Below are 17,959 nucleotides of genomic sequence, written 5' to 3' on the forward strand. Positions count from 1 at the left end.
TCATGGAACTTTTCTCGGTCATAAAATAGTAATAGCTTATTTATTTCTGGCAGTATTCATTTTATTTAATTTCATTGCCAAACCTCGAATTATTCTAAGAAAAACCTTTATTATTGATCACATAGGCCTAGTCACAGCAGTGAGTAGGCTAAATAAACATTGGAGAGGTGGGTGGGTAGCCTAACATGTATTGATTCAGAAATCAAATTGCTAAATAAAATACTGGGCTGCTGACCATAGATCATGATAGATATCTGTACTGGATCAGGATCACAATATACAGTGAATATGATAGTAGGCCGGCCAAGGCTACAGCCTTTCAATTAGTAGCTATACATTGTTCATTGTATATTTGTCCAAGATTTAAAGGGGGAAAAAGTTGCTGGTAATAAATTGTGACCTTTGGCTTTGACACGATGTCTCAATAGAAAAAGCAGGGAGTTGAAATACAACTACCCCAATTTTACAAGTTATGATGTATTGACACACAATTCAGTGTGGACAAATTTAAAATGTATTAATTACTAAAGTTACATACGTAGTGCTGCTTTAGCCTTAAGCAGAAAGTTAGGCCTATCCTATGATAATGATATGAGTAAAGCGAAATATAAGCAAAGTAAAACCTTGTGATACAGTGCCACCTTGTGGTTACACATGACAGTGCAAAGTAGAGCACTTAGGATAAATACAGCAGAAATTCTTTGACTAGGGAATTGGTAATATTGCTTGTGAAATTAAGTTGTAATCTTGAACAAAAGCAAATGTAAATTGAGATTGCTCACACAACTACAACTAATTTAGTTAGCTGGGCAGTTCAGGTAGACTTGTTGACCGTGCTTTAAACTACAACAAAAATAAATCCAAGTCTATAAACTACAACAAAAATAAATCCAAGTCTATATTAGTGACACAAATGTATTTCACTAATCAAGTTTCAATCAATAGTAATATTTAAGCAGCTAGCTGCAAAAGATACAATACTGGTCCAATAAAAAAAAATATATAGGTCTATATATATGTATTTGCAGACACTGTAAATAATTGTTCTAGAATAAAATATTTATATATTTGAATAAACATGAAAAATGTACATTACAGTACTTCAATTGTATTCTACAGTACATTCAGCAGTTATGCCTTAGTTTCACAGAATCTCTCTTTACTATATATATATGACTGAAAATGTAACCGTTCACAGTTTATGCTTCACAATGAAGTCCTCCGCACTTGAAACATCACATTCTTCTCTCCACCCTCTACATATAGTAATTCCAATAATATAGGCTACCTTCATTTTCTGTTCAGTAAAGCCAGAACAAAAATAATGCCTATTCTCTTTGCACAACACTGTACACAAAACAGTGTACATTAGGCTTAAGTAGCCACTGAGGTTCACTTCAAGGTCTGGTGAAATCCTTAATTCTACAGTAAACCAAACAGTAGTTGTTTAGCAGGTTTCTTCTCCATCACTAACAGCAGACTTTTTCAGACAATACAGGACAGCAATTGCTATTTTAGTTCATATCAATTATTACTGCATTTAGGCAGAAATATTTCCACTCAGCGGTCATCTCATCATATTGGCACAGTGTGTCACACAAACATGATCACAGCAAAAAGAAATAAAAAACATTGGAATGTAGTTCATTGTGGTCTTCAATGTACTTAATAGAAATTACAAAAAATAAGGCATCTTTGTGAATTTACAAACAGAGTGTATTCGGTTTTGGCAGATTCTTCCAAAACCTTCAGTATATAGTTGCAGTATAAATTATAATTCAATCATGCCAGTACATTCAGAGTCTAGAAAGTTATGGAAATGCTGGTCGCCTCTCTGTCAACTTCCTGGTCACATTCATTCTGATCAGTGATTGGTCCTAGTCTCTGTCAAAGCGATATGCGCTCTGTCAGAGTCTGTCTCTGGGAACTCGGATGGTCACAGCTCCATGACCGAGGTTTTAGCAGCTCTAGGAAGGAGGGCTGAAAAAACAAACAAAACGACCACAATTTAGTCAATTTAGTGAATACAACTCTATCCCAGATTAATTACAGGCTTTGATACAATGTTATGAATACAAGTCTACCCAAGTAGGTCTACTAGTTTATTTTCACTATGGCTGGTTAAGTTGGATCAGCGTGCAGCAAAAGCTACAAGTATCAGCCATCAGTTTGCATCTTCACGTCGGTGGCTTCCATTGAAAATGAATGGTGGCCTGTTTTGTATCATGTTTGCCATGTTGCTATGTATATAATATCATGATAAAAATAAACAATTGTCATTTGAATGAAAAAAGAAAAAAAGAAAGTTTTTCAGAAAACGTAGGTTAGGACATGGGTTAGGATTTAGTGTTTAAAAATCGGCCTCAGGTCTAAATAGTACTGTAGGTTAAATTGGTCAACTATCAAAGACAACAGTGAATTCAAATGTGCATACTGTATGTATAGAAATGTACACATTCAGTCACACAGCCACAACTTTTTCAAATAATAATTACATTTTAAACCTAGCCTGAAAATGTCATTTAGTTTCATATTTTTAATGGGCGTGGCTTAAGATTCAGGGCCTGGAGCCAGTCTATTTTAAACCTTCTCCCTCAACCCTAACCCCAACATGTACATCAATTTATCTTTAATGACCCTTATTTTATACCCGACAGGATGTTTTATATTTTTCTATACATCTATCAGGATGAGAGAAAGGCTCAGTCAGTCCTAATGAGGTGTTTGTTTTCAGCAGGTCTATTCTGGGCGCAGTTATTGAAAGTTCAACCCAGAGGTCATGCACAGCATTGTCTGTTATTTATTTTCCCCAAGTATGCCATAGTACACACACACACACGCACAGCTTTCCCAACCAAGCAGAAGAACTCTGTTTGCAGCAGGTGAGCAACGCAAAATTTTGAGTGTGATCGTCATTCGTCCCAAAAAGCATCTTACTGCCATTGCTGGCTTGTAGTGCAAGAAGACCTCTGATAATGATAATGGAAACACACACACACACACACACACACACACACACACACACACACACACACACACACACACACACACACACACACACACACACACACACACACACACACACACACACACACACACACACACACACACACACACACACACACACACACACACACACACACACACACACACACACACACACACACACACACCTTTCCCAACCAAGCAGAAGAACTCTGTTTGCAGCAGGTGAGCAACCCAAAATTGTGAGTGTGATCGTCATTCGTCCCAAAAAGCATCTTACTGCCATTGCTGGCTTGTAGTGCAAGACCTAGCTCTGATAATGATAATGGAACAGCTCGAAAGGTTATCTCTTATTATTAATCGTAACAGCTAACAAACTAACCTTAAAGGAGTAGTTCACCCCCAAAATGACTTTTTCTATTCATTACTCAATCATATTTTTTGTTTTGTTTTTTGTCACATTCCTAAGATAAAAATGTGATCACAATAAATGTACCCCCATTTGGGGACCAAAATGCATTTGGTCCCCATTTAGGAATGCAACAAATATCGTGGCAGGAGTAATGATCAATTAAAAAAAAAAGTAATTTTGTCACCAATGACTAACATTACTTACCATAGCTAGTGGACGAGTCACTAATGAATAACGCTGCACCATGGGAAACAAAACACACAAACCATGACTATAACTTACTCTTCTACTGTCCTTCCCATGTGGATCCTGAGATCCACACGATTTGAGAATTATCTTTTGAGCAGTGCATGCCGCTCACAACAATTGACCGTGTGTGTCCATACTGTATGTCCATATCAGCCCAAATGTATGTCTCAGTACAGCACCAGTGTATATCTCCACCGAGCGGCGCTATTGAGCAGTGACATGAATGGACAGCCTATTACTAGCTCTTAGCCCATTTAGGCCTAGAATTATTGAATGCTTTAACCAGTGAAAAAATAGCAGATATACAAGCTCACAGCGCGGCACCGAGTGCCGCGCTGCGAGCTTGTAGATCTGCTATTTTTGAGTGCCGCGCTGCAAGCTTGTAGATCTGCTATTTTTGAAAAAGTCGTGAAAATGTGTGCAAATCTTTGAATATATGTATTTTCAAAGCGAAAGTTTGTAACTCAAACTTTGCTTCTGGGTGGTCCCTGGAACTAAATATTTTGAGATGGGGCTCCGTGGTCAAATAAATATCATTTTGGGGGTCCTTCACATGAAAAGGTTTGAGAACCACTGACATAGTAGTCTCTCAAGAACAGACTAACTGAGCTCCATTTAAGTGAAAAGGACCTTTTCTTTGACGATGGCTAGCCAGATTCGGTGCCGTGCTGTGAGCTTGTATATCTGCTATTTTTCAATAGTTAAAGCATAAAATAATGATACACAATAAAAGAACATATTGTTGCAGTATTTACCTCCTCCAGGGGGCAATGTCGCTGGGCGTACCACTCCTGAGAGTACAGACAGATTATGACCCCCTGACCGAGGAAGAGAGATGTCCACATGATTATGTTCCAGATGGGGCCTTTCCTCTGGTCATGAAGGATGAAGTTAAACATCACTGTTGAGGAGAGGACGAGAAGAGGAAATGGGTGGAGGGCTCAAAGAATAAAAAATGGCAGAGTCGCATACCTGAGCTATACTTTTGTGCCCCACAAAACAGACTGGAAACAGGTGATTCATTGTGCTTTGTGTTCAACACATTTTAAAATATCTGACATTGTCTAATGTGTCAAAGTCTTATGCGTTTGTAATGGGTGTTGATATATTCAATCAAGTGGGATGTAATGTTATTCCTCTTACTTCCGAAGCACATGAAGAGACAGAATAGGACAGGGTAAAAGAAGCCAAAGCAGATGGCCAGAATGTATTCATGGACCACTGCGGACACTGTGAAGACAAAAAACATGGCTGCTGCTCTGAAGCGCTTCTGTGATATCTAGAAGGACAAACAGGGAGGACATAGAGAGAGAGAGAGAGAGAGAGAGAGAGAGAGAGAGAGAGAGAGAGAGAGAGAGAAAAGAGACAAAACGTTTAACATTGATTATTTGTATCAGTAGCAGAATATTGCCTATAAGGTTTGCATTGATTGCATACTGTAGATGGCAAATAACACACACTCACCCACAAAAAGTCCCGGTACACATAGTAATACAGCCAGTCATGGACAACTACATTCCAAGTGCGATAGTAATTCGCGAAGGATGTTGAGTTCCACCAATCCTTTGTAAAATGAAAAACATACATTCTTAGTAAAAACATAAAATGTAGTTTTCGATGATGAGTGACTCTAAAGGATTTCCCTTGAGAACAGTACCTTGTAAAACATGCGGTCAGCAAAGCGAAGCATCTCTGCAAATGCATTGAGCCAGCAGTGGAGGAAGGCAAAGAATGCCAGAAAGAGAACCAACGCTCCTACAGGAGAGGCAAAAATACATCATTTGTCATAACATAAACAACATTACAATGATGAACTTCTCACCTTTCCTCAACATTACAATACTTCTCAACATTACAATATATTACACTGATCTGAAGGAATACTTAACCTATTGTAACTTACACATAGTTAATAGCTATATACAGTTTATCCATTTGGTAGGACGGGCCTACCTGGCAGGATTGAGTTGAAGACACAAAGAACCATGGCCCTCAGGTCAAACAGCCCCCGACTGAAGCGGAACTGCGGTATGCACAGCCGCACAAACACATAGTAGGCATAGAAGAGACAACCAAGCACCTGGAGTGTCAGGCACATGTGAAGAGAGAAACTATCAATTTCCAGAAACCAGAGCCTGGTTTTATATATGTCACAGTGAGCAACACATTAGTGAGTTACACAACTGAGATTGTTACCTGTAGAAACTTTGTGGCGACATAGCCCCACCTGATTACCGGATTCCTGCAAAAATAAAAATAAATAAAACAAGGTATAAAGATTCATACAGAAGTAAGAGGCCTTAATTAAGGGCAAGAAACAACCGCAGAGCGTGGGGAGGTTATAGTTATCTATGTAACAGTTTTATATTAGATTAAATCTAAATTACTTTATAGAAATACATTATCAGGACAGTGAGTAGTGCCTCCAACAATATCAATTTAATTATGACATAAAAAAAGAGCAAATGATTGACCTGGGGTACTTATCTCTGTAGATAAGAGTGGGGGCAAACAGGAAGTAGAGATACTGAGAAAACTGAGGGACAACCGGACCTGGACCTGGAGATGGCAGAGACCAATCAAGCAAGAGATGAGAATAATGGAGCACAGAAAGAGTCCAAATCAATAGTTTCTACTGAATACACAACAGTAAAACTTGACAAATAGGCCAATAGTGTAGTGCAAAAGGTCAGTTACATACTGGTTTTGTCTTGTGCCCAGGAAAGGACTCTGGGTACATTCTCTCTGACAAAGGAGTGGGCCTTCATCATCAGACGCACCTGGATTCAGGTAAAAAATAGACAGATATTAGATGAATTAAAGCTAAAGTACACTCCAAGTTGTGTCCCACGCCAAATTAAAACCATGCATGCCTGCGCAAGTACTGAAAGTTGTACCACTGAGCCAATAGAGAATGCATGCTTGCTCATGGGAGAAACTGAATTTTGACCTCCAAACAGTACCACCTGGAGTCAACAGTGGTGACAGGATATACTACATTCCTCAATAGAAGAGCAGGGAGACCAAATACAACCACCGCAATTGTTTAAGTTCTATTGTATTAATATACTCTACCATACAGATCAAAATAACATTTTATTTCTAAAGAAATGTTATATGATACCACTAGCAATAGCCCATGGCCCACAAAATAAACAATTAATCATTTATAATCTTAACAAGATCATAGTTTTAGTAGTCAAAATATTCACATATTTGCCAATATTTAAATGTAATTTGATTCAGAATATAACAACAGAGAGTAATAGAAGATGAAAACATAAAACATCTTTGTTTAAAATCATGAAGCTGTAACAAACAGGATTATCACAATTCTGGCCTGGGACAAATTACCCGACACAATTTGTTATGACCAGACTATACTCCACCATACTAGTCAGTCTCCAGTTACCTGCTCCAGTATAATTGCGAAGCAGGATGCAGGAGGTAAGGCATGGCTGACCACCACGTAGGTTGGCAGGAAGCCCAGGCCTACAGCGTGGTACAGCAGGAACAGTGAGCCCAACAGCAGGCTCCCAAGCCTGGGGTGGCTGCAGGACTCAGACTGACTCTGCACCCACAGCTGGAAGAGGGTGTAGGGAACCACCAGCACAGAGAGGAACATGCAGATCCATGTACACACCACCAGGGGGAACTGTCCGAATGCATAGACCAGGAGGTCAAAGTCCAATACAAGCCTGTAACAGAGAGACAAAGACAACATATTGTCTAGAGATGAGACTTTGTGTATTTTTTAAAGCCTGGACACTTTTTATTGTTTTCTGTTGGGATTTTGACTTTGTCTTTCAACAAGACGGGGTGAAAAACATCTCACCATCAGAATTATTTATCATAATTGAATCATCAAAATGACAAGCTCTCATACACATCAATACAAATCAAGCACACTTAATAGGAAAGCAACGACAGAAAAACCCCACCAACTCACACGTTTAACTGTACCATCCAGATCTTGTACCTTACCTGCCTTCATCAATGAAATCTACCACCACAGTGCTGAGAATGAACAGGATTAGGAGGGCGATGAACATGTGGTAGATGGTCCTGATATGGTTCACCTCAAACAGTTCACTGTGGACAAACAGGGAATAGAGAAAGTACACACACTATGAATACATGGATACACACAGACACAAACTTCATAAAGAAGATATCTCAATAATGTAACTCACTCTAAGAGGGACCTGCGGCTGACAAACTGCTTGCCCGGGCCATGGGGTGGACGGAGATGCCTAAAGGGAGACAACCGCAATGTTTGAAAGAATGAGTGCATGATTAAAGTGTTATTTTAACTTTTTTTATTTTATTTACACTGATTTTACTGTGCAAAAGGTAGGCTTGGGGTCAATTACGGAGTAAATATTTATCATGGTTTGTTTCAGCCTACTTGGTGCTTGTTGGGTGGGGTGTGGCCCATAGGACAACACAATGGGTGCTGAAGCCTTACTTACTGTAGTTGCACAGTGCACACTAGTGTCAGACACCGAAAACATGTATAAGCTCACAGCTTGCAGATCTGCTATTTTCAGTGTACGACACCCGTATGCAACCAAAGTATAAGGCTCAGGCTTAGGTTCAGACAGTCACAGTGTGCGACTGTAAGGAACAGTGTCTGAGTCAGCACATAGGAGGAAAGATGGTGAAAAATACCGGAGTTTGCTCCTCTCCTTGTCCGACAGATGGGGTGAGAAGACGGCAGGCACAGGAGCAGGTTCCAGGCTGGCCGACTCCTCAATCAGACTTTCCATAAACTCATTTACATGGCTGTCAAACTGACGTATCAGGTCACTCTTTAAGTACTGAACAGATAAGACAGAGACAGAGATAAATGGTTCATATAAAAACTACATTTAGTTTTTTATGTGTTTATATTTAAACAGATCTTATAAATATCACACATATTGAAAAAGATGCCTTTACAGTACAGTATTTATGACTAATTAGGCAAGGAAAATCAAAGGTTTAAAGTTGTACCATGTAACTTTTTTTATAAAACAAATCTTAAAATTGTCCTAACTGTTAAATCGCTAAAGTTTTAGAACACCCACTCCGTTATTTTCAGCTTCTGAAGCCTTCTCTTTATATGTTTTCTTCTTAGCAGTGACAGGGGCGGGATTTCGCGCCAAAATGACGTAATCTGCATCATCTGTATACGTTGTGTATACGTTGCCCAATCACATTGCCGATCATGCACACATGGTACACTACCGGCCAATCACAGCTTATCTGCTCTGGTCTCCAGGAAGCGCCTCCGCTTGGCTACAGTGTTTACCATGGTGAAGGATTTTAACCTCTTAATCCACAAATCCTGGCCAGAAAATTACGTTCTACCATGCGTTCTACCCCTCCACGGATTACTATCGGTCGCGGTGGTTTGCTGGCGCCGCTCCGGTGGTCCGCGGCGGTGGTCCGCGACGACTCCGGCCGAAAAACGGCCGAAAAAAGCAATACCGCTACTGACCACTAGTTGAGCAACTTACACAGTATAGCTTTAACCTAAATGGCCTTTTCTGGTGAACTGATAATTCAATCAGATATTTATTTAGATCCTTTTCAGCAATGGCCTAAACCATGTCTCATGACGTCCAAGAAAAAGAGTGTGGAGGATAGAGTATCACTAATTAAATTGTGTAGGGTGCATAACATGGGTAGCAACTTAGTTCCCAAGTATCTCTGTAATTACTTTGCCAAGGTCAGTGGTGTTCACAATCACACCACAAGAGAGAGCTACACCGACTTTGCCATTGTAAATAAAAAAAAACATGTATTGGGGGAAAAAATATCAATCTTTTTATTTGTATTCTGCTGTATTGCTAAGGAATGGTCTACCTACTCTCCCTAAAGATATGGCTTAGCAGAAATAGAAACTTCTTCCCAGCTAAGTCTTGCCCCATGCAAGATCTCACTATTTCCGTAGATAATGCATTGGTGACTTCAGGTCCTGGACAGACAGCTATCATTCAAGGCACACATTGCCTGATGAACCCCTACACCCCCACCCGTTCACTTAGATCAGCCAACACAGGGATGCTGACAGAACCTTCGCTAAAAACTCCAGGGCAAAAATCCACTCGTCCGAGACAGTTTGCCCTCCTGGCTCCCAAGTTGTGGAATAAACTCCATTTACATTGTTATATTGCTGTTAATGTACTGACTTATTATCTTGTTTATTATTGTGATGTTTTTTTTATCTGCTTATTGTAAGTCGCTTTGGATTAAAAGCGTCTGCTAAATGCCTAAACTGTAAACTGGTTCTAGAGCACACACACACACACACACACACACACACACACACACACACATTGTATTTTATAGCCTATGTATACTAACCCCCACTTTGCGTGGCCACACATCCACTCAAGGAGACGTCATTATGTGACACACACACCCACATCTCATACTAGGGACCGCAATGGAATCAAAATGCTTGCTTTTATCCTTAGGTTGTTGCATATACGCTTTCCATGATCAATAAAGATGTCAATCAATCCTTGAGTCTCTTAATGTATGGCTGATTGTTTGAAAGATGGACATCACATCACCAATCACATCATATGATAGATAATGGCTTACTCAATTTCACATCTCTTCGTAATGTACAGCACAGGGGCGAGGAAAGAAGCGGTTTCGTGGAGCAGTTCAAGTCTCTCCGACATAAAGATGGAGTCTTTTTCCAAATCCATAATGTGATTGACTGACCTCTGCTTTCCTCTTAAGCTGTAGTTTCTTGCTGATCACACGTTCAACTTCTATTTTTCCTGAAATTATATAGAAAGACAAAGCCTGCAGTAAGCCAACAGTGATATCAACAAAAGACATTACAATATCAACAAAAGACATTACAAAATTAACCCTTTGCCACACCCTAACATGCCAACACATTACCAACCAAAATTAAGTTTATGATATTATGTCATTACAAACATTTGTATTATTTTCAACTGTCAAAATAAATTATAAGAGAAAACACTGCCTTAGATCAAATCTTTCCTCCAGCCACTCCAAGGATATTCTGCTTGATCAACTCTAGACCTGTAAATTGAGGATGATTTGTGGAGCCAACAGGCCTCTAATTTGTATAATAATAATAATAATAATTTGGTCTGCATTCCTTAGCAGTGTGTATTCTCTGCATTTAGTCCATCCTAAGTATCAGGAGCAGTGAGCACCTACGGGGGCAGCGCTCGGGAGCAGTTTGGTGTTTAGTGTCTTCTGTCTTGCTCAGGGAATTCTTGCTAAACAAGTAGGCTACAGAAAGCTGATGACCGAGTTCTAGTTCATCTTGTGTTATAGTAAATGCTGTCAATAGCAAGTGTCACATACAATTCAGTGTAGATGAATTGTGTCAGTCTGAGTCATATTTAACTAGACCTCATGTTGCCAAATCTCAGGGAGAAGTTGTTTTCCTGCACAAAGGCTACGGTTTCCCAACATTTGGGAAACAGACAACTGGTTGTCTGCACAGACCAAGTAAGAATTGATTTGCTCATCTCAGGTCATTCCTGGATGTCTTATTGTTTTTAGGTCAGAGGTTTGTCTGATTGCCACTCCTTGTCAAATCTCATGACTAAAGACTTGGTCAATCGTTGTGAGATTATTTGCTCAATGGTTCACTCAATGGATGGTTGTGGAAGCAATTCACTTGGTTGAAGTCTATGATGTAAAATGCCAACTAGATCTAGATTTACAGCATTTCCACATTTAGCCTAAACACATACAGTACATTACCACCTTATAATCTGACTTTTACTTCAGCAGGAATATTTGGGCTACTTTGCAATGCTGTGTTCATGTATGGTCATAGGTGGTTCTATAGCAGCATGAGCAATGACCTGACTACTTTTGAAGGGACATAAAACAAACCCTGTTTTACATGACTTGGGTTTCGGCCAAGCCATAACAATTCTTTCAAACCCCATCATATTCATTAACCATCTCCCTATCATCAGATGATTCAATGGTTGATTTTACTCTACAACACTATCCCAATAAAGAACCAACAACAAGATAAGAATCAAAGCTTTTTAGCATTTTCAGAGATAGACAATAATAAATTAACATTGTAAATCAACCCAGGGACAAAAGAAGAATGTCAACAGAATTTAACATTGCGGTACTAAGTACACACCAAAATCTTTTTATCTTTTGCAACATAATTCCAGTGTCACCACGACCTCATAAACAGTTCATTGACCAATGCTTCCCATCTGTGACACCATAAAGGTTTATTTACATACTGAACAGATAACAGAGCTGTAATGTCTCAATCCTACATTAAAAATCACACCCGTGTGAACTGAGCGGTGGTCGTGGAGGCTGCGCAACAGCAAAACAAATATATACCTGTATATATATATATATATATATATATAATAAAAAATATTAAAACAATATTAAACAAAATATTAGTAATAAAATGCATATCACTCAGGCCGCCACTGGTATCCATCCATTGTGTGTGTGTGTGTGTGTGTGTGTGTGTGTGTGTGTGTGTGTGTGTGTGTGTGTGTGTGTGTGTGTGTGTGTGTGTGTGTGTGTGTCTCTGGTCTGGTCTGGCCTGAACAACAGCGCCCCTCCCTTAACATGTGTGGTCAAAAAAGGTACTGTAGGCTACAGACAGACAGACACGCAGACAGACAGACATACCCACACACACGGCCACGTATAGGAGCGCTGTGACCACCGCTCAAAAAAAAATTGACAGTTTAGTGTGAGTTCAAATTCTATATTTTCAAATTGGAGAAATATGTAGAATGAAAATTCTTCAAATTTTCATTTATAATTAAAAATCAGAGGCGAGTCCACCTCACCATTGCTGGTCTTGTGTTCATTTCCACTGTCTGGTTGGTCAGTTCCTTCACTGATCTCCTCAACAATGGAGTTGGAATTTAAATCAGGGAAGACTGGCATCCTGGGGATGGTTCTAATCCGGGACCGCAAACCACTGTCATCCTCACTCGCCATCCTGGAAAGTGAAACTATCATGGAAGGTTACAAGCTACAGCACAGTAAAGAGGTGGTAAAACTTGATAAATAGCAAGTCAGTGTGCTTCGAATTGCACCTGAACTGTATGCCTAATATCTTTTTAATATGATATTTATAATTCACACCAACAAAAAGAAAATAATCCTGAGTTCCAGGCCAGTGATGTTGGTTTGACCAACAACACATACAAATGAAGCCCACGCCCACTTGGCAATGTAATCAGTCACAAGATGACTGAAGATAAAGCTAATAGGTAGCTCACGACAGCCAGCATGACAAACAGTGGTGGTGTAAAGTAACTAAAGTACATACTTTACTGGAGTATTTCCCATTTTCAATACTTTTACTTCTACTCCACTACATCTCAGAGGCAAATATTGTATTTTTACTCCACTACGTTTATTTGAAAAACTTTATTTTTTTTCACTGATATACATTTCGACCATTTGAAATAGACATGAAAAAGCTTACATGTAGATCTGCTATTTTTAATTAGATTTTTATAGGCCTACATTTGAAAACGTCAAATAGGACATTCTCATGAGTACTTTTACTTTTTGTATTTTAAGTATATTTTGATACCAAGCTTATTTACTTTTACTCAAGTAAATTTTTAATTCCTGACTTTTACTTTTACGTAATAGAGTATTTCTACATTATAGTATTGATACTTTAAGTATAGAATGTGAGTAATGAGTAGCCTACTTTTTCCACCACTGGATAAAGCTAATAAGTAGTTCACGACAGCCAGCATGACAACATGTCAGTGTGGCTGTGGCGTGACCATTAGTGAACGCTACAACAGCTTGCCAGCAAGATACTTGGGTTCTTCATGAACATGAACATGAACATGAACAGTAACTAACTGCAAATACGTGCGACAGCTTGCTTCAAATGAGAAAGCATTAACTTGTTGTAGTTGACACTTAGCCTCGGAAACCCAGACTTTTAGTTGACACTTGACAGTCAGTATCCGTCGGCAGCTGAGTTAGCAAACAGGTTGATACTGAGTAGCTGTTGGCTTCATTCAAACAAGAATGTTTTGCTGTCACTCCTCAATGCTTACCTGATTGACAGTGCAGTCCAAACGCACACGTATAACTGTTAAGTTGTCAAGTCTCAGCTGTCTCTTTCTTACAACGACATCGGATCTGCAGCAGTGTGCTGCTACTGATCACCTACTTCTACTTCTTCCCACTGTGTAAATAATGAAGTGATGTGATGAGCAGCTCGCGGTGATTGGCCAAAAGTCTCTCCTCCTGTTCTACGTCACCGTTGCTCTCATCCACGTAAACGCCATTGTGTGCTCATTCCACTTGTTTATTTTCTGTTACTGTTTGTACAAATCTGAAGAGATGAGCCATATTACTGAACAAACACTATCAAACATATAATTTTCCAAATGTCTGTCTGTCTGTCTGTCTGTCTGTCTGTCTGTCTGTCTGTCTGTCTGTCTGTCTGTCTGAGTGAGTGTCTGTCACAGCGTTTCTCCTCAGTGGCTGGAGCAATTGATCTGAAATCGCATCACCATAAGCATATGAACACACCTAACATAACTGTGAAGCCCGTTTGTCACTTTCACAAATCATATGCTGTATATTAGCATTTTTATGGTGTATCTATATCTATTCTGCATCTAGCTTGAGGCATATCTATTCTGCATCTAGCATGAGGCAACATGTTTAACCAGCTCTCTCTCTGTGTGTGTGTGTGTGTGTGTGTGTGTGTGTGTGTGTGTGTGTGTGTGTGTGTGTGTGTGTGTGTGTGTGTGTGTGTGTGTGTGTGTGTGTGTGTGTGTGAAGAAAGGCTAGATGGCTCAAGGCGGAGTCGGCAGCGTCGCTAACCCACGGCCACCTTGGATCGGGGTTACAGTATGCTCTATTGTAGTGGATGATCAACACAAACAAAAATACTCTAGCTCGCTGAAATCTTGACGGATTTACTAACGGTTTGGTTTATTACAAACCTTATTAACATGGCTATGATTCAGGCTGTTTGGACATGTTGAATTGCAGCTTTACATTTCGAAAAACGGTTTAATCACACATTATAGTTGTGACAAGTGACAACTTGTTGTTATCATAAGGCTGCATGAGACCACAATCGAGATTTCATTTATTATACAGGTTTTCCTGAGACCAATAACGATTTTATGACAACCTAATGTTTTTGTGGATGTGGTAGTATTCATTAGCTGGCTAAGAGAGGGTGCACCTAGTAGGCCTATCTGAGTCCCTAGAAGGTCTTCTCTTTTTTCACCACTTGGGGGAGGGTGGTCGGGTAGTCAGAAATTAATTATCTTTTGATTGATTGATTGAAGACTTTATTAGAAGTTTGCATAGGAAAAGGTACAGTTTCATGACGGTACAGTTCACTGGTACAAGGTCTACTAAAAGGAGATCCATGAAAAGACTAAGCTTATTTCCACTGGAAACCATTGAAGTATCTCATATAACATTGAATGACAGACAAATAGAACACAGTACTATGCAGTAGATATGTAAAGAAAAACAAAAAAAAAAACAGTAAGTCTAAATCACAATCAATCGTTTCAACACAACTTGTTGTGCATGAATTCCAACCTATTTATTATACCTGTTTCCAACATAGGGTTGGTTTGTTAAAAAACTTCTTACATTGTGTCCTACATGCACTTGGCTGTTTCCCTAATCATCTGACTGCACTGGCATTGTTTATGTCCTTTGTACGAGGCATTCTTGTACTCATGTGGTCATAAATAAACATGTCAAACATGTTGTTCCAGGGAGCCCCCAGAGGCAGAGATTTGAGTTACAGAAGTTGGCTTTGAAAAATATACATTCAAAGATTTGCTAATATTTTCATGATTTTTTTCAAAAATAGCAGATCTATAAGCGTGGCACTCGGTGCCCCACTGTGAGCTTGTATATCTGCTATTTTTCAATGGCTAAAGTATGAAATAATTACAGGTCTTAATGGGTTAAAACAGGGGTCTTCAACGTTTTAAGGTCAAGGACCCCTTAGTTGAGAGAGAGATGGAGCAGGGACCCCCACAACCTCTTCATAGATTCCATATAGTTTCATTGTTTGACAGCACAATCATCAGTGTATTTTGGGTTCATGTCAATTTGTGTTTTCAGATATTTAACCACTTGAACCGTCAAAACTTCACCTTTCACTCTGTGATTAGTCTGCACTTCTTCCCCTCTACACCAAACCTCTTTGCCAAAAATAGCCGATCTACAAACTCACAACGCCTCGCAGTTTGACTGAAGTTCTCAGTATATGGACGCTATAGTGGTTGGTATAAAAAAGGAGGGGAAAAAAGTTTCCTTCACTCAAAGATTTGGAGGAAGCCCTGTAGTAACTCTGGGGACCCCCTAGGGGTCCCGGACCCCCTGTTGAAGACCCCTGGGTTAAAAGAAAAATCACACCCGTGTGAAGTGGAGCTGTGTGTGTGTGTGTGTGTGTGTGTGTGTGTGTGTGTGTGTGTGTGTGTGTGTGTGTGTGTAGATCATGTGTACCGATTTTTGTGACATTTGAAGAAAATATGTAGGAAAAGGAGCAAAAAGTGTGTTTTGGAGAAAATTCAAGATGGCGGAAAATCTAGCAAATGGGCGTGGCCTATATGGGGAGATGCGTCTTGACCCAAGGAATCCAGGGAAAAAAGAATTTTAATTTTCCGATCTACGGTTCAAGAGTTACGGGGCAAAACGTAAAGTGGACCGTTATAGCGCCACCATGAGGCCGAGTGATGTAATTATTTTTCGATTCATTCTTAAAATCATTATGAATCTCCTCTCCGAGGTTTGAAACTGTAGCTCCTATGGTTTACGAGAGAAAAATACTTGAAAGTGATTTCTTGCATTGTCCCATTATAAGTCAATGGGGACAATTAAGCGTCGTTTTTTGCCGATTACGGCGGCATGGTAAGGCGGATCGGAACGAAAGGTAATAGAACACCATTCCCGGCCGAGCCGCACATTTTGATGTATATATTGCGCGAGTGGCGTAAATGGTGCGGCACTAGTTACGCGCCGAAGTCAGGCTACATACACACAGACACACAGACAGACACACACACAGACCCACACACAGACCCACACAGCCACGTATAGGGAGCTGCACACAGCTCCAAAAATATGGGCCTTTTGCATTAAGAGCTCCACACAGTGGTGGAACAAGTAGGCTACTCACACCTCGTATCAATACCACAACATAGAGTGAAACAGACTGTCATTGATGCACAAACACATTAAAAGCCTCACATTGCAACTCAAGTTTCTTCTTTTGTTTTTAATATGTTGAATTTAGTTTTGCAACACATACCATCAGGCACGTGCACACATAGACACCAAAGGGGGCTTGAGCCCCTGCCCTTTTATCTTTCTGTAAAAAAGTGCCCTCTCAACACCATGAATGCAGTTTTTAGTATGGTGAAAGAAATGCAAATGCCAAGGCAGCATTCGAGAGAATTGCCGTGTCCAAACTCTCTTTAAATAATTGCCCTGTCTTTGTAGAAATTCATGCTCTATGCCGGTATTGACTCTAGTATTGACTCCTGTATAATGCTTAGTTCAGTGTCGTATCAAGCACCGAAAATAGCCGACCTCCAAGCTCACTGCAGCGCGACGCGTTGTGAGCTTGGAGGTCTGCTGCTATTTTCGATATTTCCACCAAAAGGCCCTTTTAGAAATGTCAGCCCCTGCCTCTCTAAGATTCTCTGCACGTCTCTGCTCTACCATTGACAGCCCATCATGCATCTGTATTATGTAGTGCTGGCCCTTTAAGGGTAGTCCATACATGAGGTGGCCATTTTGTCAGCCTGAATGTTTGGCAGGAGGTTTGAATGTTTGGCCACAAGTTTTGAATGTTTGAGATGTTTGGATTTGACTCCATGGCAGACTTGAATATACTGACTGGGTATGTTTTGGTATTTTGTTGGATTTGACCAGATGTAGGCTAGTATGTGAGCTAGTGTAGGAGGACAACTAACCAACCACCCTACCTAACCTACAGCCTTTCACTGTTTCTCCCACCTTGCCAAAGTATGTTTGATTCTGGCTTTTATCAGATTGTGTTTGTTGTAACTTGTGCTGAGGGCATGGATGTATGGAGGCCATCCATTCATATTGCATGGTTTGGATGTTGTTTGCTGTGGTTACTTTAATGACTTGAATTACTTGTTTTGCTTTTGGTTTTGCATTATATTTTAATTTGATGAGTTTATTTGCTGTGTTTGTTTAGTTTAGAGCAGTGGTTCTCAACCTGACTATCATAATTAAACATTTAGTTTAATTATGATAGTCAGTGTGCTGTGTCATGTC

The 17,959-nt window shown here is 39.8% G+C and overlaps 1 protein-coding gene across 2 annotated transcripts; it reads right to left on the reverse strand.

Annotated features, from left to right (window-relative positions):
- Positions 1 to 1,003: 1,003 nt before the first annotated feature.
- Positions 1,004 to 13,847, reverse strand: soat1 (sterol O-acyltransferase 1). 2 transcript variants are annotated; one of them, XM_080735137.1, is made up of 16 exons: positions 13,720 to 13,847; positions 12,478 to 12,645; positions 10,367 to 10,425; positions 8,318 to 8,466; positions 7,840 to 7,899; positions 7,631 to 7,738; positions 7,059 to 7,344; positions 6,348 to 6,426; positions 6,121 to 6,205; positions 5,843 to 5,888; positions 5,600 to 5,726; positions 5,304 to 5,401; positions 5,111 to 5,209; positions 4,790 to 4,925; positions 4,402 to 4,547; positions 1,004 to 1,980 (listed from the first exon to the last, which is right to left on the reverse strand). In XM_080735137.1, the coding sequence occupies exons 2-16, from the start codon at positions 12,629 to 12,631 to the stop codon at positions 1,888 to 1,890; spliced, it is 1,725 nt and encodes a 574-aa protein (XP_080591263.1). In that variant the 5' UTR covers positions 12,632 to 12,645; positions 13,720 to 13,847; the 3' UTR covers positions 1,004 to 1,887. The 2 variants fall into 2 exon arrangements, with proteins under 2 accessions (XP_080591263.1, XP_080591264.1); XM_080735138.1 differs by having other exon boundaries at positions 12,478 to 12,632; positions 13,720 to 13,836.
- Between the last annotated feature and the right edge of the window lie 4,112 nt (positions 13,848 to 17,959).

Source organism: Nannobrachium achirus, assembly GCF_963921795.1.
Source record: "Nannobrachium achirus genome assembly, chromosome: 1".
NCBI classification, from domain to species: Eukaryota; Metazoa; Chordata; class Actinopteri; order Myctophiformes; family Myctophidae; genus Nannobrachium; species Nannobrachium achirus.

Excerpts from the sequence above, each read along its gene's own strand:
- soat1 (XM_080735137.1), bottom strand. The coding sequence starts at position 12,631 with ATGGCGAGTGAGGATGACAGTGGTTTGCGGTCCCGGATTAGAACCATC. Across the intron at positions 5,210-5,303 it reads CTGACCGCATGTTTTACAAG|GATTGGTGGAACTCAACATC; the intron begins GTACTGTTCTCA and ends CATTTTACAAAG. Across the intron at positions 4,548-4,789 it reads TCTCTTCATGTGCTTCGGAA|TGATGTTTAACTTCATCCTT; the intron begins GTAAGAGGAATA and ends TCTCCTCAACAG.